General features: G+C 41.2%; 1 protein-coding gene across 1 annotated transcript in view; it reads left to right on the forward strand.

Moving 5' to 3' along the window:
- Positions 1 to 25,461, forward strand: part of ARMC2 (armadillo repeat containing 2) — a 52,039-nt gene that overhangs the window by 14,072 nt on the left and 12,506 nt on the right. Inside the window, exons 7-14 of the mRNA XM_066613259.1 lie at positions 6,292 to 6,368; positions 8,155 to 8,238; positions 10,869 to 11,044; positions 14,037 to 14,139; positions 16,799 to 17,019; positions 20,846 to 20,991; positions 22,298 to 22,397; positions 24,729 to 25,041. Coding sequence (XP_066469356.1) covers positions 6,292 to 6,368; positions 8,155 to 8,238; positions 10,869 to 11,044; positions 14,037 to 14,139; positions 16,799 to 17,019; positions 20,846 to 20,991; positions 22,298 to 22,397; positions 24,729 to 25,041 — 1,220 coding nt within the window. The remainder of the gene's footprint in view (positions 1 to 6,291; positions 6,369 to 8,154; positions 8,239 to 10,868; positions 11,045 to 14,036; positions 14,140 to 16,798; positions 17,020 to 20,845; positions 20,992 to 22,297; positions 22,398 to 24,728; positions 25,042 to 25,461) is intronic.

The raw sequence follows: 25,461 nt of genomic DNA on the forward strand, positions 1-25,461 counted from the left end.
AATCCTTTGGGATACCATAGGCCAATGGCTGAGTCTTCTAGCATTACTTTCTAAAATCTATCTTCCAGGAAGGACCAGAGCCACTGTAAATCAGTGTCCCCAAGTCCCATCCCAGCAAGGCAGTCTTTAAAATACTATGGTCAATGGTTCTGAAAGCCACTGAGAGTTCCAGGGGAACCAAACAATAGAATATTAATAGAATGTAGATAATGAAATAGTTTTTGTCTTGACCTAATCCATATCTGCTCATTCTGCAACATACTGGAAAAATAAAAATAAAAAAAGTAGAGGGAGACTAAAATGTAATGAGGAATGGAGACAATGAGATGCTAAACAGAAGGCGAAATTAAAAAGGAAGTAATGGGGAGGGGTGAAGTGATAGAAAGTAGGCAGATATCAAGAAAGAAATACACTTCTGTTCCATACAAATCTGATGTTACTTCAACATACCAATAATTTCTGTACTATGAATTCCATAGACTATGACAATATAGAGAGCTTCCCAAATTTGCTTTTGTTTTGTCCATTTTGTATGACTGGAAATTAGTTTTGGTACCCAAGTGATCACTTGCTTTTAGAAGGTTTGGCATCTACTGTTCTCCATAATTGATGAGAACAAAGCTCACACAGAGTGATAATTGTTAAATTTTCAGGTATGCTCTAATACCTAATTTGTAGGTTATGCTGCAAAATTACTGTTGCACTCAAAGTTATTTATTTACAGTCATCTAAATTGATTTACCTCTACACTTTTTCACCTTTCTTTGCTAGTATTACTTTTTGAGCACTAGATTTCTAAATGTCCTGCAGGTTGAACCTGATTGATCTATTTTAGCTTCATTATGATTGCTGAGTATGGTTTGACTATGTCTAATTACGGTACTGAAGTAGTCTGACTGATGAAAATCTTGTAAGTGGATTGATGCCCTTTAAGACTCACTATTTACAGGAAGAGTGGTCTATAATAGGAAATTTTCATTTTAAATCTATTCAGTTTCTCTAGGTGCATGTTTAGAATTATATATTTTCCCAGCTATATTATTGTAATGTTGTTTTCTGATCTGGGTTTTTAAATTTTTTTCTCCAGTTCTTTGAATTAGCTAATATTTAAAGCTCAGGCATGTAACCTGAAGTATTGTCCCTCAGATTCATTGTCATCATGGACTGTAAATGTTGCTTTGCTTCTCAGTTTTATCTCCTGAATGTTTTAAAGAGGAACAGCTTTTGAAAACTAGGAACTTTCTCTTCTGAAATGAACTCCCGCAGGTGTGAGAGTTAAAGGTGTAGACAAAGCAACAGATATATTTTGCATTATATCTCTTCCATGGGAAATCCATTTCAGGTTTCACAGATTATTGCTTGTACACTGAAAAGTGCTATAGAATTACAAGTGGGGCCTTGGTATCTGTGGGGGATCTGTTCTTGGATCCCTGCTGATACTGAATTTTGCGGATACTCAAATTCATGATCTTCACCCCATTAACCTCCCTGAAGGGAACTGGAGCTGTGCTGTGGTCCCCTCTGGAGCGTTTTCTGAAGTGCAGAGATGCAACGCACGTCTGCCTGCTGCCTCTCCAGGCTTCAGAAAGCCCTCCAGAGCTGTGCTCCAGTCTCCTTCAGAGGGCTCAGGTGGAGCTGAGTCTGGCTCAGTGCGGGTCCAGGAGACCCACATTGCACCAGATCTGCTGTGTTGTATAAACTGCAGATAAATAGGCTCCACATGTATCTCTCATTTCTAAACTTTTTTCTAACATGTTCTTTTATTCTAAGGCTAAGCTTTTGTCTGTCCTAACTCTCCCAACACTCAATTTTAGCGGATCTCCCCTGGTTCTGGTGTTATGTGAGAGTGTAAAGAGCATCTCTCTATCCACTCTGTCCATCCCTTGCATAATTTTGTATGTCTCACTCATGTCCCCCCTGAGGCATCTCTTTTCTAGGCCGAAGAGGCCCAAATGCTGTAGCCTTTCCTCATAAGGAAGATGCCCCAGCCCCGTAATCATCTTAGTCGCTCTCTTTTGCACCTTTTCCATTTCCACTATGTCTTTTTTGAGATGCAGCGACCAGAACAGAACACAATACTCCAGGTGTGGCCTTACCATAGATTTGTACAACGGCATTATAATATTAGCCGTTTTGTTCTCAATACCTTTTCTAATGATCGCAAGCATAGAATTGGCCTTCTTTACTGCCGCCGCACATTGAGTCGACACTTTCATCGACCTGTCCACCACCACCCCAAGATCTCTCTCCTGATCTGTCACAGACAGCTCAGAACCCATCAGTCTATATGTGAAGTTTTGATTTTTTTGCCCCAATGTGCATGACTTTACACTTACTGACATTGAAGCGCATCTGCCATTTTGCTGCCCATTCTGCCAGTCTGGAGAGATCCTTCTGGAGCTCCTCACAATCACTTCTGGGCTTCACCACTTGGAAAAGTTTGGTGTCGTCTGCAAACTTTGCAACCTCATTGCTCAACCCTGTCTCCAGGTCATTTATGAAGAGGTTGAAAAGCACCGGTCCCAGGACAGATCCTTGGGGCACACCGCTTTTCACTTCTCTCCATTGTGAAAATTGCCCATTGACACCCACTCTCTGTTTCCTGGCCTCCAACCAGTTCTCAATCCACGAGAGGACCTGTCCTCTAATTCCCTGACTGTGGAGTTTTTTCAGTAGCCTTTGGTGAGGGACTGTGTTGAACGCCTTCTGAAAGTCCAGATATATAATGTCTACAGGTTCTCCCACATCCACATGCCTGTTGACCTTTTCAAAGAATTCTATAAGGTTTGTGAGGCAAGACTTACCCGTACAGAAGCCATGCTGATTCTCCCTCAGCAAGGCTTGTTCATCTATGTGTTTTGAGACCCTATCTTTGATGAGGCATTCCACCATCTTATCCAGTATAGATGTTAGGCTGACCAGCCTATAGTTTCTTGGGTCCCCCCTCTTTCCCTTTTTAAAGATAGGTGTGACATTTGCTATCTTCCAATCTTCTGGCACCGTGGCCGTTTTGAGGGACAAGTTGCATATCTTAGTCGAATCAGCAACTTCATTTTTCAATTCCTCAATAACTCTTGGGTGGATGCCATCAGGGCCCGGTGACTTATTGATCTTTAATTTATCAATGAGGTCTGAAACATCTTCTCTTTTTACCTCTATCTATCTGACTTAATTCCTTGGTCAGGAGGGGCCGTTCGGGCAGCGGTATCTGCCCGAAGTCTTCTGCCGTGAAGACAGATGCAAAGAACTCATTTAATTTCTCTGCCATCTCTAAGTCTCCTTTTATCTCCCCTTTCCCTCCCTCACCATCCAGAGGGCCAACCGCTTCTCTGGCAAGTTTCCTGCTTCTAACATATTTGAAGAAGCTTTTATTATTCCCCTTAATGTTGCTGGCCATGCATTCCTCATAGTCTCGCTTGGCCTCCCATATCACCTTCTTACATTTCTTTTGCCACAGTTTATGTTCCTTTTTATTCTCCTCATTAGGGCAAGACTTCCATTTACGGAAGGAAGCTTCCTTGCCCTTTACAGCCTCTCTAACTTGGCTCGTTAGCCATGTGGGCACCCTCCTAGATTTAGTGGAACCTTCTTTCTTTGTGGTATACACCTCTGCTGGGCCTCTATAACTGTTGTTTTAAGCAGCCTCCATGCACTCTGGAGAGATTGGACTCTTTTTACCTTCCCTTTCAACCTCTTTCTAACCAGCCTCCTCATTTGAGGGAAGTCCGCCCGTCGGAAGTCAAGGGTTTTTGTGAGAGATTATTCTTCCCCGACGTGCACATCGAAACGGATTGCAGCATGATCACTGTTCCCCAATGGCTCCATAACATTGACATCTCTAACCAGGTTCTGTGTACCGCACAATATTAAATCCAGAGTCACCTGTTCCTCTGGTGGGCTCCATGACTAGCTGCTCTAAGGCACAGTCATTTAGCACTTCAAGGAATCCGGTCTCCTTTTCGTGACCAGAACACAAATTGACCCAGTCAATATGAGGATAATTGAAGTCCCCATGATTACAACCCTGTCCCTCCTTGTCACCTCCCTGATCTGTATCCTCATTTCAAGGTCCCCTTCCGATTTCTGGTCTGGAGGACGATAGTACGCCCGCAGTATTACATCGCCCCACAGGCCTGGTAATTTAACCCATAGAGATTCTATGGTGGAGTCGAACCCGCTTTCAGTCTCTACTGTGCTGGATTCTATCCCTTCCTTAACATAAACGGCCACCCCACCTCCAACACGCCCCTGCCTGTCCCTCCTGTAGAGTTTACAGCCTGGGATTGCAGTATCCCACTGATTCTCCGCATTCCACCAGGTTTCTGTTATGCCCACTATGTCAATGTTTTCTCTAGTCACCAGACATTCCAGTTCTCCCATCTTTGCTCGGAGACTTCGGGCATTCGCATAAAAACATTTGTACATGGAATGCCCCAGGGTGGGCTGCTTATTAGCTCCTTTGTCCCCACATCCTCTCACTGTGCCAAACTGTCTATCACATCCCATCACGCTACCATTCCCAATTTCTTCTCCTAATCTGCCTTTGTCTTGTTCTCTAACCTCCCCATCCTTGTCCCATAGGGATGAGGATTCCTGAACCGGATGCCCCTTGGCTCCTGTCGGCCTTCCCCCAGGGATCAGTTTAAAAGCTGCTCTGCCACCTTTTTAATGTTATGCGCCAGCAGTCTGGTTCCATTCTGGTTCAAGTGAAGCCCGTCCCTCTTGTACTGGCCCCGCTTGTCCCAAAACGTTCCCCAGTGCCTAACAAATCTAAACCCCATCTTATACCATCTAGTTAAACCCCATCTTATACCTTCTACATAAACCCCATGTAGTTTATACCATCTACATTCAGTTTATTTCCTCTTGATAGCACATTTTTGTGTAGTTCTCAGCCTTCTTTTCAACCTTCCATACAAAGAAACAGTAACTTCTTAGTTTTATGTTCAATAATGGTGACCTCTTCTGGTATAAAGATTTCATTGCAGTTTACTTGATTTAGGCTGCAATCCTATCTACACTTTCCTGGCAGTAAGCTCCACTGGCTATAATGGTACTTACTTCTGAGTAGACATGGCTAGTATTGGGCTCATAGTTGCAAAATATGTATAAAATTCTGTTTAAACTCTTGTATTTGAATAAATATAATTAATGAATGGAGGTGTTTTGGGGGGTGTTATAAACACAAAAACCCACATTTTTTTGGTGTTTAAGATATCCAAATAAAAACACAACACACTGCATTCTGGTGTTTAAGATCTTTTCCAGAAATTAAAATAGATCACTTTTCCAGTTAGAAATAATAGTGACTGCATCTGCTGACACTCTATAATGTATATCACTGACCTAGTACACTTTTAAAGCATTTAAAATTAATTAAAATGAGAACTTAGAATAAAAACACATAACACGCTTTCTCCCTCTTTCATCACAAAATCTGTGGAAAAAAATAAAACCATTTTCAAACACCCCTAGTAATGAAATATAAAATATTAAATATGTGACATTTTTCTTTTTGACAAGAAATGTAAGTGAGGCCTATGATTATTTTGGGGGGAGGTGAAATAGTAGGAAGTAGTCACCAATCTGTGCCTTTATCTGGGCTGAAGTTTTACTATATAGCAGTGGACCCATTCCCTTACCCCCTCAGGGACAAATAGCTATTGGAATTAGAGACTGGGCCCAGAAACATAAATAAACCTATGACTTCTTAATTTAGATTGGGAGAGAGCAGATGAGCACCTGCTTGTTCCCAGCCTATAAGCTTCCCCAGATTGATTGTGGTGAGTTAATTTAGACTGAGAAGAAGCAGGTGGTTGTCCACCCACTCCTTCACATTATCAGCATGTAGCAGGCACTGGCAAGGATCAGTCTCAGTGAACACAAACTTTCTGTTTGTGAACTCCAGTTGACTGGCTTCAGTTGGGCTAGGGGAAAGCCTAACTTCCTGATCAATCAGAACCCTTCCATACCCAAACTGTCCTGGAGTTAGCACCCCTGTGCTAGTTTGAGGTTCTGGGAGTGTCCCCAGATCTGAGCCTAAAACATGCACTTCATAGCTATGGAGAGTTAGTCCATATCCCCATAGTTAGCTATGGGAATGGGTTGCTGGCAGGTTGGAAAAACTGATTGGCCTCCTCTGCTATTTTTGGCAAGGATGTTTCTAAATGCTAGGATAAACTTGTCGTTTATCCAATACTGTTTCGTTGTCTTAATAGAAGTGAGTTATTATGTTTACAGTTTTTATTGCTTACCTATACTTTCCTATTTGATTCATATCTCTCTTTTCAGAGAGCAGATTAAGAGGCAAGGTAGGCCTTCATCGCATCCAGACAATACAGATAGAATTCAGTCTGCTACTGAGACAGGTACATCAATATTATAATCATATACGTAGTATTGGTTGAGCGTAGCATTTTAGTTTCCTTGCTTGCTAGTTTCCTTGCTTGCTTATCACTGGACTGCATCAGCAAAAAAAAAAAATTTAATGGTGAAATCTGCAGTTCTTCTGAAAACTATGGTGTTTTTTTTTCATTGAGTTGTATTCTAACCTCTTCTGTGAATGGAAAGTTCTTCTGTTTGTGTAGGGGGGAGCAATCATTACTGGTGTCCTGATAACCACAGAGCCCTCTTTGCCCCACAGAATCCCACTCTAGAGGGTCCCCAACCTTCCAGAACTTTTTTTTTCAGGAAGTATAGAGGTGTTTGTTTCTGGTGAGTAAGATATGGTTACAGCCCAAGTCTTACTAAACACAGTGGGTTTACTTCTGAGTAGGTAAATAACACTATTTTCAAACACCTCTAGCTATTGGGCCAAAAAGGAGGCAGGGAAGTTCACTTCCATGCTTGTTCTTTCATGCAACCCATTCTATTTTAAGTCTATTTGATTTATTATGATAGCAGAGAATTGTGTTATGTGTTAATTCTCTCTCCCTTCCCCACTCCTAACACTTTGTGTGCTCAGGAATACAGTCATTAACACCTATCACAGTTGTAAAGAATGTGGGATTGCAATCCTAAATGTAGTTACCTGGATGGAATTGTAATCATTAGGGCTTACTTTCAAGTGGAACTCTTCCAAATAGGGTTTTTATAGGGGGGTTCACTCGACATCTGCTTGTTGGTGCAGGCTCACTCTTGTTCTGACAAGGTGTGCTCCGTGTGCTTTCCTAGACACATTCTAATCCAGCACTTTCTTGTGCTTATGGGACTTGATCAAAAAAGGTGATTTTTGTTTAGGTAAAAAATGTTAACTAGCTAGACTGTTCTGAATATGTTAACATTTACTGTACTTGTAGTCTTTTGCTTCTGTAAAGAAGCCGGAAAGGTAAGACAGGTAGTCTTCTGTCTTCTAAAGCTCGGTGTTGCTAAGGCTCTTGTATTTTCATGCTAAAAACAGCAGCCAATAAATGTAGACTGATGTAATCTTTGTGACCAGAATGCAAAGCTGTGGTTAGGGCCAATAAACCACCAAGGCAGAAAAATAAGTGCAACGTGTCACTTTATGTTTAAGTTCTGTTGTTTTACCATCAAGATTTTTAGAGGTGTCTCTCTAAAAACATTTTCTGTGCATTAGAGTGTTGAGGCTTTGCTGGTGGGGTAAAAAAATATTGCAATGGCAGTAATTTCAAAGTCAGTTTTGTATAAATTTGTTCTGTCAAGATTTGAAGGTGAATGTTAATTTGTGGTCTGTTAATAATAATAACTGGGTTTTTATATACCGCCTTTCTGGTCATTGGATTACTCCTCTGACTTTATTCAAGGCAGTTCACATAGGCAGGCTGTTTCTAAATCCCTAAGGGGATTTTTACAAACACAGAAAGGTTCTATCTTTCAAGAACCACACAACATTTCAGATGGATTTTTCTGGTCTGGTCTCACTTCTGGCCTCCAGTTGCCTCCCACGCAGGCTGACAAGCAGCTCCTTCATCTCTCACATGAAAGGCAGCCAAGATACTTCTTTGCTCACACCAAAGAGCAGGTGGAATAACTGAGCTTGGCAGCTGCTTCAAAGTCTTGCCATTCATGGAGCTGCCGGTGGCCTCGAACTGGCGACCTTCCGATGTTATCTTTGGGCTAACGGAGGCTCTACCCTCTAGACCAGACCTCCTGCCCCTTAACAATTAATAATGGTTAATATTTTAACAATTTCAGAAAATAATTTGGGAAGAACTGAAACTGAAGAAGAAAACTACTGGAATATGAAGATTTTGTCAATCTTACATGAATTGGAGAATGGTACATAATGCATTTCTATAAAACAGGTTATAATAGTGGTTCTCAAACTATGGATCAAGACATACCAGTGGGTCGCGCTCTGATTTTTGGTGGGTTGTGAAATTTACAAGCTGATAGCTGACCAAGAAAATGTATTGAGTCCTACGGGGAGCAAAATAGAACAGATTGTGCATACTTACTTGTGGGTAGGTGACTGTGCCTCTGTCCACTTTGAAGGGCACGCTAAGGGGAACGCAACACTATCAGAATGGTCCCAATCTGACGAGCACAGACCCCAGCAAACTCTCAAGTGGTTGCCCCTCCCACTGACAAGGAGAATGCATTGAGCCCTATGGAAAACTAAACTGAGCCATACGTATCTACTCATGAGTAGGCAACCATGCCTTGTCTCTTACTGACATCCAGTGAAGGGGAACACATGGCCACCAGAATGGTCCTGATCCAATGAACATGGAGCTCAAAAACACATTAGAGGGGCCCCCCACCATAGTAGAAAGAATAAAAACAGAGGCTTGAGTGGCTGGTAAAGTGAAACTTTTTCTTAGTAAAGCTAGGTGGGTTCTGATAGAGTGTTACTTTAAAAAGTGGATCCCAGTGCAAAAAAAGTTTGGGAACCTCTGAGTTATAGCTTTCACAGAATAGATTTTTTAAACCTATTATATTTCCACTGATTCTTTTCATTAATATTTTTGCATTAACAATGTATAGTGTCCCAAGTCTGCAAATCATGGAATAGGACATGAAGATTATGTCATTGGTTTGGGGATTCAACCCACATTCCTTTGTCAGCACTACAAGCAATTGTACCATTTCAGATTTGAGAAGGAGGGCAGAAACAAGGAATTCAGTGGGGGAAGGGGTATAAGTCTCATTAAGTTTTAAAAATTCACTTGTGGATATCTAAGGTTAAATTTCATGAAAGCAGTGCATTTGTGCTTTCCTCTTTAATAATAATAGTATAATATAATTACAATAGCTGCAGCAGAGGGGCCAAACATGGGTCAGGCAATCTTTGCCCTTGTTTTTTAAGCAGAGACTTGTGCTTGTGCATGTGTGGCTATCAGTGCAAAAACCCTATTTACTTGCTCATAACACTAACTGTGGGCTTAGGCAGATGTAGAAGTTCTATGGAGGAGTAATCGCCAGTAGTCCCAACAAGACTGGGGAAAATGAAAAATGGGTCCTTCAAACCTCTCTAAATGGCACGCATGCAAAATCTGCCTGAGCTCATGGAGTTCAGGCAAAGTCACCTAATAGCTTTTGCCATTCTTAGGAAGGGTATTCCCCATAATTCACAGGTAGCATATACGTGTGCTGCTTTGATGGGCCACAGGAAGGGGTATTGGCTGAGAGCAGCCATGGAGAGTGGATCAGAGCTACACTAGCCAAAGTGTAGTGAAAGAAGGGATAGGCCTTACTTGGGATGCAGAACATGGACCAATCCTTTAGGAGCACCCAAAGAAGGCTTTTGGATTGGGGCCAGAATAATTGTGCCTGATACTGAGCATTTTCTGATAGTTCTGTAGGGTTTTCTTTCAGTTACTTTCTGTTTATGTTTTTATTCTCTGCTGCTTTGAACAATATGCCTTTTTTAAAGCTGGTATTAAATGTTAAAATATAGCATAGAAATTTGTATGGACAGTAATAAAGAATAAGAAAACATAAAATAAAATTTTTTAAATGAAATCTGAAATCAGCAAATGATGTATTGCTCAATTATAATGCATGTTCTTGCAAGTTGCAATAAGTTGAAGATTTTATCAGAATGTTGGCAGCCCAATCCTATGTAACTCCCCACATGATGTCTCTTTGGGGTAAGGGAACATTTGTTCCCCTGACCAGGGATAAGCCCCAGCAGCTTCCATGGGTCAACTTGGACCTGCACCAGCTCTATAGCTGGTGCAAGTCCACCTTGACCCATGGTGATGGATCAGGCCCAGGAAAGTGATTATGATTCTGTGTTTGCCGCTGCCACCTAACCTACCACCTTCCTGGGCCCGATTCTTTTTTTGATCTTTTTATCACCTTAAGATTCTTCTGAAGTGTCTTGGTCTCCACAACTAGCTTCTGTGCTCCTCCGAAACTCAAGTTTCATGCACTAGTTTCAAACCTTCCTCAAGTGAAAGGCATTATAATACATCTATAAATCATGGTAACTCAAATCTCCCTTGTGTTTGTGTCAGTGTAACTGGTGATAACCTTGGGGTTCTCCCCATATAAAGTTGTCTAATTCTTGTTGCCACCCTACCATGAACTGTTAGGTGTTATAACTGGGAGAGCTTGAAGCAAAAGAACAGTGTAGATAACATATACTTTTTCATTATTGCATGGATTCTCGTTGGCCAAGACAACTTGTCACAAGACAAGTGAACTTTCCATTGAAGCAAGTATGTAAGCTTTATATAATTCCCTGGTAGCAAGTTTGTATTGGATTTGGGTATACATGCCCCAAGAGATCTCCAAGACTTCATAAGTTTTAGTCCATAAGAAGTAGTGATTGAGTATTTGACTTCATGTATTCTGATTTGGAAAAAATTGATTTTATATCCAGAGATTTCCAGGCTGTTAAGATCTCAGAAGCCATATGACTTGATAACATGACTTTCCTTTCTTTTTTCCATCCCAAATAGAGGACAACATAGACCGTCTTTGCCATGCCTGTACCAGTCTATATCAAGTCTTGGAGGAAGGAAATATGCTTGGCAAGCAATTTAAAATGAGAACCTTATTTTTGAAGACACTATACAAATTAGTTGACATTGCTTCGGATTCTCTTGGCCTGAAAGTAGCAAAAATTATTTTGGGCGTAAGTGTAGTTAGTGGTAATTGTACAATGTGATGATGTATGCATCCTATAAACTTGATTCTTGTGTGAAGTTGCGCATTGTATCCTGAGAAATGCAACAGAATTCAAATGGCTAGATGAGTTGTTCAGCTCAAGTTGCAGAATTTTTCAGTGTATGAACTGATCAGAACTTCTAATTATATTTTTAACATTTCATATTCTGACTGTAATGGTAGGATTCATTTTGACATCCAGGAGATTAAGAGATGGAGCATAAGTATTATAGAATATAAAATAGTACCTCATACTTGCATTATTTGAGATGTCAAACTCTTTTGGAATCAGTGATACTCATAATTAGACCCAGAATGGGAAACTGTGAAGATTTGACATATTTTCTTCTATCAAAATTATGTCAACAGACCTATTCATCTGCACCTCAATATATTTACTTGAACGGAAACCTCATTGTGCTCAATGTAACCTTACTTTTTCTTATGTATGTGCGCCAAGAGCCTGAGTTTTTCAAAGAGACAGCAGCAATGATAGTAACAAATTGTCATGTACAACTGAACAAAATGATATGTCAAAATAAGAAGCCCCCAATAAAAGAAGCCCCCAGATAAAAGATTGTATCAATCATTATTATAGTTCATAGTATACTTGCTTTGTATACTAAGCAAGAGATTTGTTCCACAGAGCTTTAATTAAAGTACCCTTTCACATGTTGCTTTACTTTTAACCATTCTAAAATGTTGCATTTGACCATAGTTCCACTGGAAGACTGGAAAGAAGTTTCAGTGCACGTTCATTTTGTAGCCTCAATTAAATTTCAAAATATCTGTTTTTTAGGGTAATCCTTTTGGAGCTGGTGTAGCATAATGGCTTAGGCTGCAATCCTGTTCACACATACTTGGAAGTAAATTTCATTCATCTCAGTGGGGCTTACTTCACAGTAGACATGTAAAAGATTGCACTTTAAGAGATTGACAGCCCAATCCTAACTTGTGCTGGAACAGGAAGGCCAGTGGGTGTGTGCTGTATCCAGCGCAAGTTGCGGGTTGCTTGTGGGTCAGCCCTAGGCAAGGGGAGGTTTTTCCCCTTACTCTGGGGAGAACCACAGCAGTGCTGCTTGAATCTGCGCCACCTAAAGAAGTGGCACAAATCCGAGCAGCCTGGGACTGCCCCAGGCCACCCGGGAATGGGGCTAGGATCTAGCATAAGTGCCGGATCCTGGCCCTGCCTCCCACTGCCTTCCTGCCTGCTGTGGAATGTCCACTGCCCACCCTCCCCTATCCTGAAATGCCCCCCTCCCACCTCCTACCCACTCTCCCCATGCCCTCCCTCTAGACCCCTGCACTGGCTGAGCTCGGCTGACGCAAACTCACCATCTCTGGGGCCCGTGCGCCGGCCTATCTCCCCTTATGTTGGTGCAAAAGTACTACCCCGTTTCGTGACAATGTTGGGCTGGTGCAAGGGACTTGCACCAGTCCAAGAATACCACTGGATTGCGCCCTAAGTTGCAAAGAAAGGATTCCTGAGCCTGAAACTCACCTTTGCCATGGACTTGCTAAGTGGTTGTAGACAAGGCTAGTTTCGGCTCTCTAGTTTCAATATAGGGATAAAGTTAGAATAGTTCTTAAAAAGTGAAACAAGCTGTTCAGAATGCCTTAAAAACCCATAGATTTTAATGGTATAATTACATGTTAGACAGCCCAATCCTACTAAAATCCACCCCCCTGGGAATTCATGCTCTCTCTGGTTGAGTTTTATTTAGAATTTCTTAAATACTTTCCGTCTCTTCTAACTGGTAGTGTATGTATTTCTGTGTGTGAATGAAGCAACAATATTACTTTTGCCAGAAATTCAAGAGTACATGTAAAAGGAGATATTTTAGAATTCTGCGATCGTTGCCATACAGTCTATAGATTCCTAAGCTACTTGCTAGCAAAACCACAGATGTCTTCTCTCCATATCATGCTGTAGGTGTCCTTCTCCCCTGCCACCATCAACCCTTTCACCTGTAACAGGCTGATGATGTGTTGAACAAACTTTGCTCACTTTTTAGGGTGTTCCCTGGTCTGGGTTGATAGCCAGGACTCAGAGCAGAGTGGAGTGATGGTAGTAAATAGTAGATTGCAACCCTAGTTTCTAGCAAGTTACAGAATATATTCATTTATTTGCTTATTTAAACATTGCCCTGCCTTTTTTGTTTTGCAACCTGCAAAATAGGTCTGTCTATAGGGGAGGGCTTCAGGGTGAATCTCTGTTCCCTCAAGAGAGACAAGAACTGCCGGAGATGGGATCCCCAACACTTCTCCAATTCCCACCCTACTCTTCATGTATGGGAGTGTTGTAAATGTTGTTAAAAACTAGAGCTTCCCCTTTGTGTGTAGGGACTCCCAGTTCAGAGTAATAGGACTGCACAAATTAGTGGGAGGCCCACCACATCTCCCCACATAGTTGCAAGAAATTCATAGAACACTCAAAGTTGGTTTTTCTTGTTAACCTGTACATGTAGAAATGCAGTGTGACTTTTATCCCACTTTTGGAAGTCCTGTGTTATGGCTGAATATTTACAAAGTACCAGCCTTTCTTCAAACAAGAAAACAGTGAAAGAGCATAGAGTTATTATTATTAACAGTATTTATATGCCACTTTTCAACTAAAAGTTCACAAAGTGGTTTACAGAGAAAAATCAAATAACTAATAGCTCCCTTTCGCAAAAGGGCTCACAATCTAAAAAGATGCAAAAGAACACCAGCAGGCAGCCACTAGAAAATACATTGCTGGGGTGAGGTGGGCGGGTTACTCCCCCCCCCCCCCGCTAAAAAGAGGAGCACCCACTTGAAAAAGTGCCTCTTACCCAGTAATAGCTATAAAGTTTTGTGATTGTGAAGCTTCTGAATCTGCTTTTGAGTAAATAATAGAAAAATCAAAGTCTAGTGATTTTATTGATATTAGTTCACTCTCTCAAACATGTGCACACACTATCTCCCTTTTTTCTTTGCAGCTGAAAGTCAGTGGAAAGAATCTACTTAATGTCTGCAAACTGGTATTTAAAATTAGCAGGAATGAAAAAAATGATTCCCTCATTCAGAATGACAGCATACTGGGTATGTTCTTTATTTTATAGATCTTACCATAACCGGTCACCATTACAGTGTAATAAGTTGAAAGGGAAGCTGGAGGACTAATATGTGGGGGGAATGGGAGCTCTTTGGAAATGATGTATTAATGGACACACAAGGTTTAGACTGAACTTCAGCCTTTTTTTGGTATCCTTTTATATGATTTTCAGCATAAGCCCTCTGAATTTCTCTAACTTCTATTGAGATATTGCTCCATTGCATGCACAATTCTGTCTCTAGGTGCCAAATCCTATCCAACTTTCCAGTGCTGATGCATCTGCTATGCAGCCAAATGTTCCCTTACCTTGAGGACTTACCTTGAGTCACAGCCTCTGTGACTGCCCCCCCCACCGCTGCAGGGTGCAGCACATGTCACATTGGCATGGCAGCTGGAAAGTTGGATAGGATTGGACCTCAGGTGTGCCTGTCTTTGGAACAGGAAGGAGAAAAAAAAATCTCCAACTTCAACCTTGCTGAGTTTTTCTTTCTGAGACCTAATGGCTCACCTTTAACACACTCACTCTTATCCTGCTACCTTGAATCTATGTAGCTTATCTCATTCCATCCAGAGTAGCATCGTGCTGGGAGTTGCCACTCCTGGCATGATTCTATGCTGCTCTGGGCTGTGTCTTTTCTCTCCTTGGAGGAGAGGAAGAGGGTGGTCCAAAATGGTGTGGAATAACACTGGGAGAGGCTTCAGTTCCCAGCGCAATTCCAGAAGTGATTGTGATGACGTGATTAATTAACTGCAGTTGCTACCAGGTCAAGGGGTAGGGGAGGCAAAGTGGGAGGTGTCCCTGGGTGGGGAAAAACCCAGGACTGCTGCTGCCTAGCTGGTAAGTAGAACCCAATCATGACATCAGTCTTCTGATTCTAGCCTATTGGCTAGGGAGGTTGGAGTACTACTTCTATCACCTGAAAAGTGAGCAGTCCATCCAGCTGATTGCCTTAGAACTCTGTGATGCTGGGCAGCCCAATCCTGAGCTGGCCGGCCCCCAGGGCTGCAGCAGCACGAAAACGGCTGCTGCTGCATCCTATGGATACCGGGCAGCCCCTGGAAGCCCCACATCTGCTCAGGGGAAGGGGGCAAATGTCCCCTTACCCTGAATAAGGTAAGAAGCCCTGCAGTGGGACTACTTGACTCTGCTGGGAGGCTGATGCAGGGCTTTGAATCCAATGGAGCTGAGCTCTGCTTCCCACTGCTCTTCCCCCCCCCCCCTGGAACATCTCCCTTCCCGCCCCAACTTACTGTTCTGCTGCCTGACACTCACATGAAACACTAGCTGGTGTCTGGCTGGCTTCCCACTGGTGCTGGCCCAGAGCAGGCTTGAGCTGAGCCTGCTCTGGTACTGGGCCAATGCTGTCTGTCACAGGTGTGCCTTATGGTACGTATGCGACAGTGTGCGCCTGCTCTGGGCTCGCACGCATCATGTAGGATTGGGCCCTTAAACTCCTGAATCTTGTCAAGTTCCCTTTATAAACCACAAGAGAAGGTTGCTTTAAGAATTCAGAAAACAAAATGGATATTTGTCTAGGTGCTTTAGGAATTCTTACATATGAACCCCACGGGATTTATACCCCTTATCCAAATCTGTCAGAACAAGCTATAAACTCTTGGGCAATATTCATAAGGACTGTAGTGGCCTGCTGACTGGCAGTGCACACATTTGTTTGTTATAATACCTTTTCAAAAATCAGTTGAATAGTGATGTGGGTGGTGTGGAGAAACTGGATAATTTCTTTGTCATGGCTTGGTAGCAGTTTTATAACCCAATTCTATTCAGAAGGAAGTTCCAGTAAGTACGATGGAGCTGACTCCCAAATTAAGTATTCATAGAATTTTAGTATTGGTCTATTGCAGTAAAAATAAGACAGAATCCTCTGACACTTTAAAGACTAGTGGTTGTATCCTGAGTTCATGTGGAGTGCAGAAGGATACAACTCTAACAAATTTATTTTTGCATAACTTTCCGTGAACTAGAGCTCATGCTTTTGCTTTGTTGCAGATTCAGTAGCCACCACTCAGCCAAAGGCACTGTGTGGATCAGCCCTATGTTTTGAACTATTTCTGTCCTTCGTATACAACTCAGGATTACAGTTTTATCACTGATTAATGATGAGAATGTAAGAATGTTACAGAAAATATATATGTCCAAGGTGAGACATAGCCAGATGTGCAGCTGGTTCCCTCTGTCAAAGAGACAAGCTTCTTTTTCTTAAAACATGGCCTTGATAGTGAGACCTTAAGGGCCCAATCCTATCCAATTTTCCAGCATTGGTGTAGCCTCAATGCAGCCCCAAGGTAAGGGAACAAATGTTCCCATACCTTAAGGTGGCCTCCGCGACTGCGTCCCCACCACAGGATGCAGTACATGCCCCAACAGCATGGCTGCACCAGCACCGTAAAATTGAATAGGATTGGGCCCTAAGTCGCTAATTATTTTTTCAGTACCATGACCTACAATTTTCACAAGTCAGCAAGTTAAAGCAAGACCTATGCAGATTAACTTCTGTAACCTACAGGTCATTATGTTGTTGTAATATAGAACATTCTGAAACAAACCACCGCAACTGAAGCTATAAAATACATAAGGATAGCATCAGACAGAAACATTCACATCAGTATTCCTAATTTTCTCCATAGATTCTCTGCTGGAAATTCTAAGAGTTGAAGATTTGCAAGCAAACAGTGAGGCTTTTCTCTATTGTATGGGTGCTATAAAATTCATTTCTGGAAATGCAAACCTCATTAATGAGATGGTCAACAAGGGAACTGTTGAAATACTGGTGCAACTAATGAAGCTAATTAATGAAATTAATGAAAATGATGCACAGTTTTCCAGTGTGGGGCACCTCTTGGTCCAGGTCAGCATTAAGCTTTTATTTGAACAAGATAAAATTTGTGGCCCGTTTGTATACTTGAAATTGTTCTAAATGTATTTAGGTGCCTTTATAGCAGTGACACTGTGTATAAATCAAAATGTAATTGTAGCTAATTAGGGCCAAATCCTAACCCATTTCCTAACCCTGTTATAGCCATGCCAATGGGGTGTGCATTGCACCTTGTGGTGGAATGGTAGTTATTGAGGCCTCCACAAGGTAAGGAGTGTAACTCTGATTGCTACCCATGGAAGATTTTTTTAAACTATTAAAATTTGGTAGGGCTACTGGAGGGCAGACTCTTAGAGTGACATTCTTTGCTTATTTTTATGTTTGAGATTACATTTATGATTGCTTTTTTGATGAGGTCGTCTTCCATGGAACCCCAAGTTTCCTCTCTTATAACTGGCTTTTTAAAAAAAAATAAACTTTTTTAGAAGCTCTCTAAAAGGTTTCTAGAAGTATTACTGCACTGTAACCTTGCCTATTTCTATGGAATAGCTGAAAAACTTGCTTTTGCCAGAGTCCAGAGCAAGGGCCAGTTGGCTTACAATGCACACCAAGTATAACCCAGGAAATTTTGATGATGTACTTTTATGTTTTGTGGAAATATAGAATCCTCATTACATGGTATGGGAATGCTAAACAAGGCAGTCATTCCCTGTTGAGACTTCTCTTTCCTGATTTCTGTGCCGTAAATCAGTGATCACTATCACAGTCAGATTGCATTTTGTTTGGTACTTGTTGTTGGCATTGTAGCACCAACCCACTGGGCTGTGTCAGTGTGGCATCCCAAGCTTGCCCTTCTCTAAAACAGGCAGTTTCACACATAACGTATTTCTGTCTTGTAACAAACATTAATGACCAGTTGGTGCTTATGTAGTGCAATGAATTGTCAGTAGCTGATGCAGGTGGCCTAATAACGCCTTGCTTCATTAGTTGTCACAGTTATCCATGCCCTGGTAATTTCCACATTAGACTGCTGCATTGTATTCTGCCTCCTCCTCTCCACTACCTATATAGCCCCTTGCAATCTCTAAAACCATTCCTGAGGGAGGAGCCATCCCCCAGAATGGACCATGGGAAGCTACTTTTGGGTTGTTATTGGTAGAAACTGGAGAGACTGTTTTGCTTAAGTGAAAGTTTCTTTCTGTTTGCACATGGAACCATTCATTGGATTCCAGCTAATATCTCAAGTCCAGAATATATATGAAGCCACTTTATACTGAGTTACATAGTTAGGTATTGTCTTCTGGGATATCTATGAACAATATTGTTCATACAGCTGCCTTGGGCAGACCAGTAATGGGGGGGGGAGAAAGGTGGAGTACCAATATTTTAATCAATAAATAGATGTGAAGGTTGTGTTTGAAGACTTTTCAGGAACTTCATTTAGGCCAAAACAGAGCTGCTTAGCTACTAATGGCTATAGGGAATGCATCCCACCAGTTCTTTGCATTTGCCACTACAGCATTTCTGGGCGCAATCCCAAGTTCTGGTGCTTACCTTTAAGTCCTAAATGGCTTTACTGTGTTTTATTGATTATGCGAACTGCCTCGTGATTTTTATTTATTGAAGTGTGGTATATAAATATTTTATCTAACCTAACTAAATATTTATTATTTGTGAAAATTGTTTCTGGTGTATCGAAGGTGACTTCATTCTTCAGTTTGCTTCTATGGCTACTCATATTGTAATGTCATCTATAATATGGGATCATGTAATTAATTATCTCTCTTTAAGTGCATTTAGACAACTGCTTCCTTTTGCAGCAGTATGTATGGAGGGTGGGTGGGGATGTACCTCGATGAACAGGTACCAATTACTGGAGGTATAGTACTGCTGTTGCTGGCACTGCAGTTGCTGTGCCAACCACACAGATTCTGCTACCCCATTCAAACTAATGGCAGTCAATACAAGCATCAGCTCCTTCTGGATTGCAGTTGTTGCTGATTTACTGTTTTTGTCACCAGTTGCAAAAGTCTTTATTTGAAAGCACCAGCAATGGAAAATAAATTGGAGATCCATAGGCAAACCCATGTGTGAGCTCTTAGGGATCTGCTAGTTATAGTCACTGGGCCCTGTGGAAATGGTTGCATGATCACTATAGGAAAATACATTTACTTCATCAAAAGGAAGTGAAAGGCTGGAGTTTCATCCTTGTTACCAGTCCCTATTGTGACAAGTTGAGAGGAAAAATGCAGTAGATAAATTGAATTTATGTCTTATCTCTCTACTCTATTATTTAAGAGGCAAATGCAACCTAGCAGAGAGGCAATTTTCAGGGGGGATTAGGAAAGGGATAGAAAATCAGTGAACCGAAAAGATGCAGGGTGGATGTTCCATACAGCAGCAGGAGCGGATACTAGTATGGGTGATGATGAAACATGGAAATTGGTGCTTGATATTGGCTAGAGTCAAACATATCACATTGTTGAAGGTCCTTATGACAGTCTGGTGATGAAGAAGAGTGAAAGTCATTTTCATCACAATTACCCCATTTTTTGCTTGAGATTTGTAGAATGGTTATTGATGTCATTGGTGGTCCTGTTAATGTTGGATTAATTACCACCAAATTAGGGATGGGATGTTAAGTCAAATCAACAAAATTGGAGTTGACTTAGCCCAGTAGATATGAAAAAAGATAAGAAAAGGATATCTAAAGTGATAAAAGCTTCCCGGTGCCTCCCTATGCCTTATAAGGCATTAAAAAGTCACTTCTGGTTTCATGGAGAAACCAGAAGTGCCCTTTTTTTGACTTTAGGGCTCAGTGTGAGCCCAGCAGCATTTGCCCATATCTTTGGTTTCACTTAACTGTGGGGTGGTTGTTGTTGTTGTTGTTGTTAACGTAATGGAATACCTGTGGATACAGGAGCACAATTATTCTACAGTTTAAGAGTCACTACTGAAAAGTACTTGTAATTAGTAAACGCCAAACTCGTCTCTTCTCAAAGTATGACAAAGTATATAAAGTACTTCCTCGAATATCCTAGATCCAGGCTGCAGAGAGCTTTAAGAGTCAAAACCATCATCTTGAATGTGGTAGCCAGTAGAGTTCTTGTACTGGTGTAATATACCCTAGGCAGCTAATCCTGTACACAAGCTGTGCTGCTGCATTCCATCATTCAGAGGAAGTTTTTCGACTGTCTTCAAGACCAGCCATATGTAGAATGCATTGCAATAGTCAAGTTGAGAGCTTCCTAGGACGTGTACAATCCACAAAGTTGGTTCAGAAGTATAGTGTGTTCAGTATAGTCTCAAATGTTTCTGAGAGCTCCTGGAGAATCTGCAGGGTCACACTCCTTCTCTCTGTTTCATTGATGGTAATCTTAGTGCCTAAACATGGGTCAGAAGTTAGAATGAAATGGTCCCAGATATTCTTTCATCCAGGAGCATATGAAGCTCTTTCACCTCAGCTTATTCTCGTACTTTGGCTGAAAAGGGAAGGCAAGTCACAGGTCTATGTAGTTGTTCCATATCCAGCTTGGAGAAACATTATAAGAAAACAGGCCAAAGGGCAGGAGAGTAAACAAACAGATCATGTCTCCAGTAGAGGAAGAGAACATTATTCTGCTTTGAGAATAAAAAAGAAATATGACCTCCATTAACCTCTATTCTAGTTTTAAAAACTAAATCTGTATCATTGTTCTGTACACCAGTGCTTAAATAATCCATACTGTTTCCTACATGTCTGTAGAGGGAGTTTCATAGGATGCGGCTTAGACAAGATAGAACCTTGTTAAATTTTCAAAAGTGTCTGGGATTCATAATAACGTTATGATTTATTCATGTTTAAATCTCTTTTCTGCAGCTAACTGCCACTTTGCGAAACTTGGTTGATTTGCCACAGTCAAGGTGTAAACTTCTGGACAGTGGAGCAATTCCAGAGCTTTGCCTAATGCTGGAAAAACATATGAGTGACAAGGATGTCTGTACCAATGTGGCCAGAATATTCAGGTGATGGATACCTCATTGTTTTTTAAATTGCAATTTTGACTCATGAGACATGCCTTTCTGGATGCCAGTTCTTTGTTTGTTGGAGTCGGTAGCCCCATGCAGGTTCCCTTTGTCAGCTGTAAAACAGCTTGCGTTTTCCTCTCAGAGCCCTAAGCAGGACCTAAGTGCACTTGTAGCCCATGGAATAGCAGATTGTATCTGCAAAATGAACATGTGCCCGTCCCTCAGGGTCGTACATTATTATTGACCAAATCACTGTAGGATTTATGCTTTATTCATGGAGGACCAGCACTGCTTAGCCTGGAAACCACATTTAAAAATTGTCAGAAGACATTGTAGGAATTAGTGCGCAAACACTTTGAATGTGTAAAGTGCTGTTATCACTTTGAAAGGATGTCAGCTAACAAATGAAAGACATCTATTGTATTTGAGATCTGTAGAAGCCAGTCAATGAAAACAGGTCTAGTTTGATTCAGGCAGCTCCTTTGAAACTTTATGAAGAACCTTAAACCTTGCTATCTCTGGTTCACTTTTCTGCACAACCATTGCTGCTGTCGCTTCTCTTCCCTCCCCCTTCTTAAAAGTCTTAGTAAGCCTCTGTTTCTACAACAACTAGTTCCACATCTCCTCCACAATTGCTGTTGTATTCTCTTCCTATTTCTTTTCCTATCCCTTGTTTCTCCCTCTTTCCCAAAGACCAGCCTGTTGGAGCCCAAGCCAGGAGAACTCCAAACAAATTGTTGTTTGAATTTCAGTGTTAATGTGAAATATTAGTGGTGTTTGTTGTCCTAATTTTCTGGTCTCATTTTGCATTTCATTTTTTCCTTGTTGATATTTCACAGATTTTAGCTTTGTTTGTAATGAATCTTAAGGTAATAATTTTCACGGAGCCACCAGGAGACATGGTGTTATGTACAAATTCCAAGAACTACAGTTCCTTATTAGAGTTGAAATAAGCCAAGATATCAAATCAGGTACAAACTATGGTTTGATAGTCTGGCTTGTTCTAACTTTAGTTAAGAAATTGCAGTTCCTGGATTTTACATGCAACATGGAAGTGTTAAAATGGAAGTAAAAGATTTTACTTTTACTTCTTCTCACTTGCATAGGAGACCTCTACCTGGCTGTACTTGTCCGCATGGTTGCAGTTTAGCATTATGTCTGATTTGGGCTATACACAAACTTAGCTGAATTGCACTAGGACAGAAAATACCAATTGTTCAGGATACAGGGGAAAATATTTTAATGTGGGGGAAAAATTACCTGGACAGCAGGGAACTCACTTATGTTCTTTTAAAACTTGTAGCAAACTTTCTTCCTTCAATGACTGCTGTACAGCTTTGGCAGATTGCTCCAGATGTTATGTCTTATTTTTAGCCCTGCTAAACAAACACCCAAAGAAGCAGGTCAGTTTTCTCATCTCCCACTTTTTATATTTTAATCCTCTGATGTGTCTGGTGTTTTATGTATGTAAGCCCATTTTCAGTGACCTACTTTCATGTGCATTTACAAGATAAAAATTGTAAATGGTTGACAGCATTTCTAAGTAGTAAATTATTGAAATGAACTCATCTTAGAACAAGACACAGTTGATTAACTTCTCTGTTCTTAGCACACACATGAGTCATTTCCAAAATATTGATATTTTTCTAGAAGACTTTAAATTGTGACTGGGCAATAAAAGGTCTATGTGCTCTGTCTGTCCAGCTTAGGCTTTTCCTTCAGAAAATTTGGATTGTAAAATGCTGGGCCTGCAGGTAAGTTGCCATATAGCAGTAGCATAGAGCTGTGTGGGCTGGGGAGACAGTGATGAGCAGCACAAAGCCTTGATGGCCTAGAAACAACGCGCAAGCCTAATGTTGCTTAGCCCTTTTAAATTATAGGCAGCTTGGCTTTGTAACTTTTTCTTGGGTGACAGCAACCATGTCAGGAGGTATCTGGATTAGCTCCATAGCAGCAGTAGAGGATCTTTAACACTATCTCCTGCTGCAGTCCCAGTCTGGATTTGGCTCCCTCCCTACACACACTATCTACACAAGAAAAGACAAGCATGCTGGAGCTAATGTAATGTCTAATGTAATTCCTAGTTTGGCTCTTGGACTTGGTTCACGCTTGAAATGAGCCCGTGGTCCTTTTGCTTCCTATCAGAAAACAAAAAAATTCTGTTTTTGTGTAGAAAATTAGTATAGAAGATAATTTGGTGTAGAAAATTATTCATAGTTGATATCCAAGTACAGGGGGCCCCTGTATCCATGGATCCACTTATCTATGGATCGATTCCATGGCCCCTGCGCACACCCCCTCCAGAGGTGAGGAGAGCTCCCTTTGCTTCCAGAGGGTCTTCTGAGCCAGCAGATGCTGCACATCTCCACCTGTGGCTTCTGCTAGGCTTAGACTGAATCTTAGAGTCAAAAACGCATGACTTCCGGTTTTTCAAAAAACTGGAAGTGACTTTTTAATACCTTATAAGGCATTAAAAGGGAGCTCTGCTCCTTTCACCTCTGGAGGATGGGGGTGTTTGCCCATATCCACGGTTTCACTTAACTGTGGTGGGTTCCAGAATGGAACCCCTCAAATACAGGGACATGCCTGTACATTCAGCAGATTACTTTTTTGCTATAATTCATTTTGCCTGTGTAAATGAAGCCCTGCTAATTGGGTAACCCCTGCTAATTGGGTAAGAGGCACTTTTTCATGTGGGTGCTCCTTTTTTAGCAGGGGGAGAGTAATTGGCCCACCTCACCCCAGCACTGTCTGTTCTAGTGGCTGTCTGCTGGTATTCATTTGCATCTTTTTAGATTGTGAGCCCTTTTGGGACAGGGAGCCATTTAGTTATTTGATTTTTCTCTGTAAACCACTTTGTGAACTTTTAGTTGAAAAATGGTATATAAATACTGTTAATAATAATAATAATAAAATAATAAGCAATATAAATACAGTAGTAGCCCTTAGTTTGGGTTGTGAATATACCATAAATGTCTCCTTGTGACAATTTGCCTTGATTTGAATTTTCTGTTTTATTGAATTTTTGAAACATAGAAAACAGGAGCAAAAAAAAAAAAAAATAACTATCCTCTCCTGCTGAGCAATGTTGCTCACACTTTGGAAGTTGGAATTTCCAGATTAGTTCATGTACATAACATGTTCAAGGAAGGCACTTAATAGTTATCACCTTTTGCCTTGATAATGTAACTAGTGCTATTAAGTTGTGGTGCAAAAGACATTTATTTAGAGTACTTGCAACCCTTACAAATATGTGCGTTGAGGATTGTAGCCCAAAGGCCCAATCCTATCCAACTTTCCAGTGCCGATGCAGTCCCAAGATAAGGGAACAAACAATCCCTTACCTTAAGGAGGCCTCTATGACTACCCCTCCCCCATGGATGCCATGCCTGCCCCATTGCCATGGCTGCATTGGTGCTGAAAGTTGGATGGGATTGGGCCCTTCGTCACACTTTGAAAATATTTGCTTCCATAACTGCTAGCCGCTCTGTCCTTCTCATGCAGTACAGTCCCTTGCATGCTTGTTTAGAACTAAATTCTTCTGTGTTCAGTTCAGGCTTACTCCCAGATAGATATGCATGGAATTGCAGCCTTAGATGAGACAAAGTTTGGCCAAATATTTCTTAAGCTTGAACTGCACTAGATTTCAACTGAAAATAAGCAAGATATTGAAGTCTCATAAAATGTTATCTACATTAACTTGCAGCAAGGTTGTTGGCTTTTTTTAATTCCAGGATTTAGTTGTCCGTATCATTTTCATCCTTGGCAATTTAACAGCAAAGAACAATCAGGCCCGGGAACAATTTTTTGAGGCACAAGGAAGTATTGATACCCTGGTAATGCTATTCCAAAGTCATTGTGAAGCTGACTGTAATGGTAAATTGTGGAAGGATGACGGCGAACTGAAAAACTTCAGGCGTCTCTCTGAAGCAAAAGATGTCCTCATCAAACTTATACGAGTGATTGCCAATTTATCCATTCATCCTAGTGTTGGCACAAGTTTAGCAACTAACCATCGCATTGTGGCATTACTTATTACAGTCCTAGGTAAGAGCTGACTTTTTTACGTATTGTCCATCAGGGAGGAAGCATGTTACTTCCGTTTCCTATGAAGAACATCTGGCTAAAGTTCTGACATCAGTTTGCTGATATTGATGTATGTTAATAGTATAGAACAAGGCACATTAGGAAACAGCATCTCCAAGGTTTCCCTAGTAGTCTCCCTCTGCCAAAAAAAACCCATTCACCATCATACATCATGAGCTCCATCTACACTCTCCTCTGCTACCCCATTTCCTAAGTGCCAGTAAGCCCACCCTTCCCCCCTTTTGTTAACCCAAGCATTTGGCATTGGTCTGTTCCTGATTCTTGTCTAAAACCCTATAACCCACACCCCCTTGCCAATCCCAGTTCATACACTCAAGGTCCTATCCTACTTTCCAGCACTGATGCTACAGGGCGTGCATT

The sequence above is a fragment of the Tiliqua scincoides genome, chromosome 1 (assembly GCF_035046505.1).
Source record: "Tiliqua scincoides isolate rTilSci1 chromosome 1, rTilSci1.hap2, whole genome shotgun sequence".
NCBI classification, from domain to species: Eukaryota; Metazoa; Chordata; class Lepidosauria; order Squamata; family Scincidae; genus Tiliqua; species Tiliqua scincoides.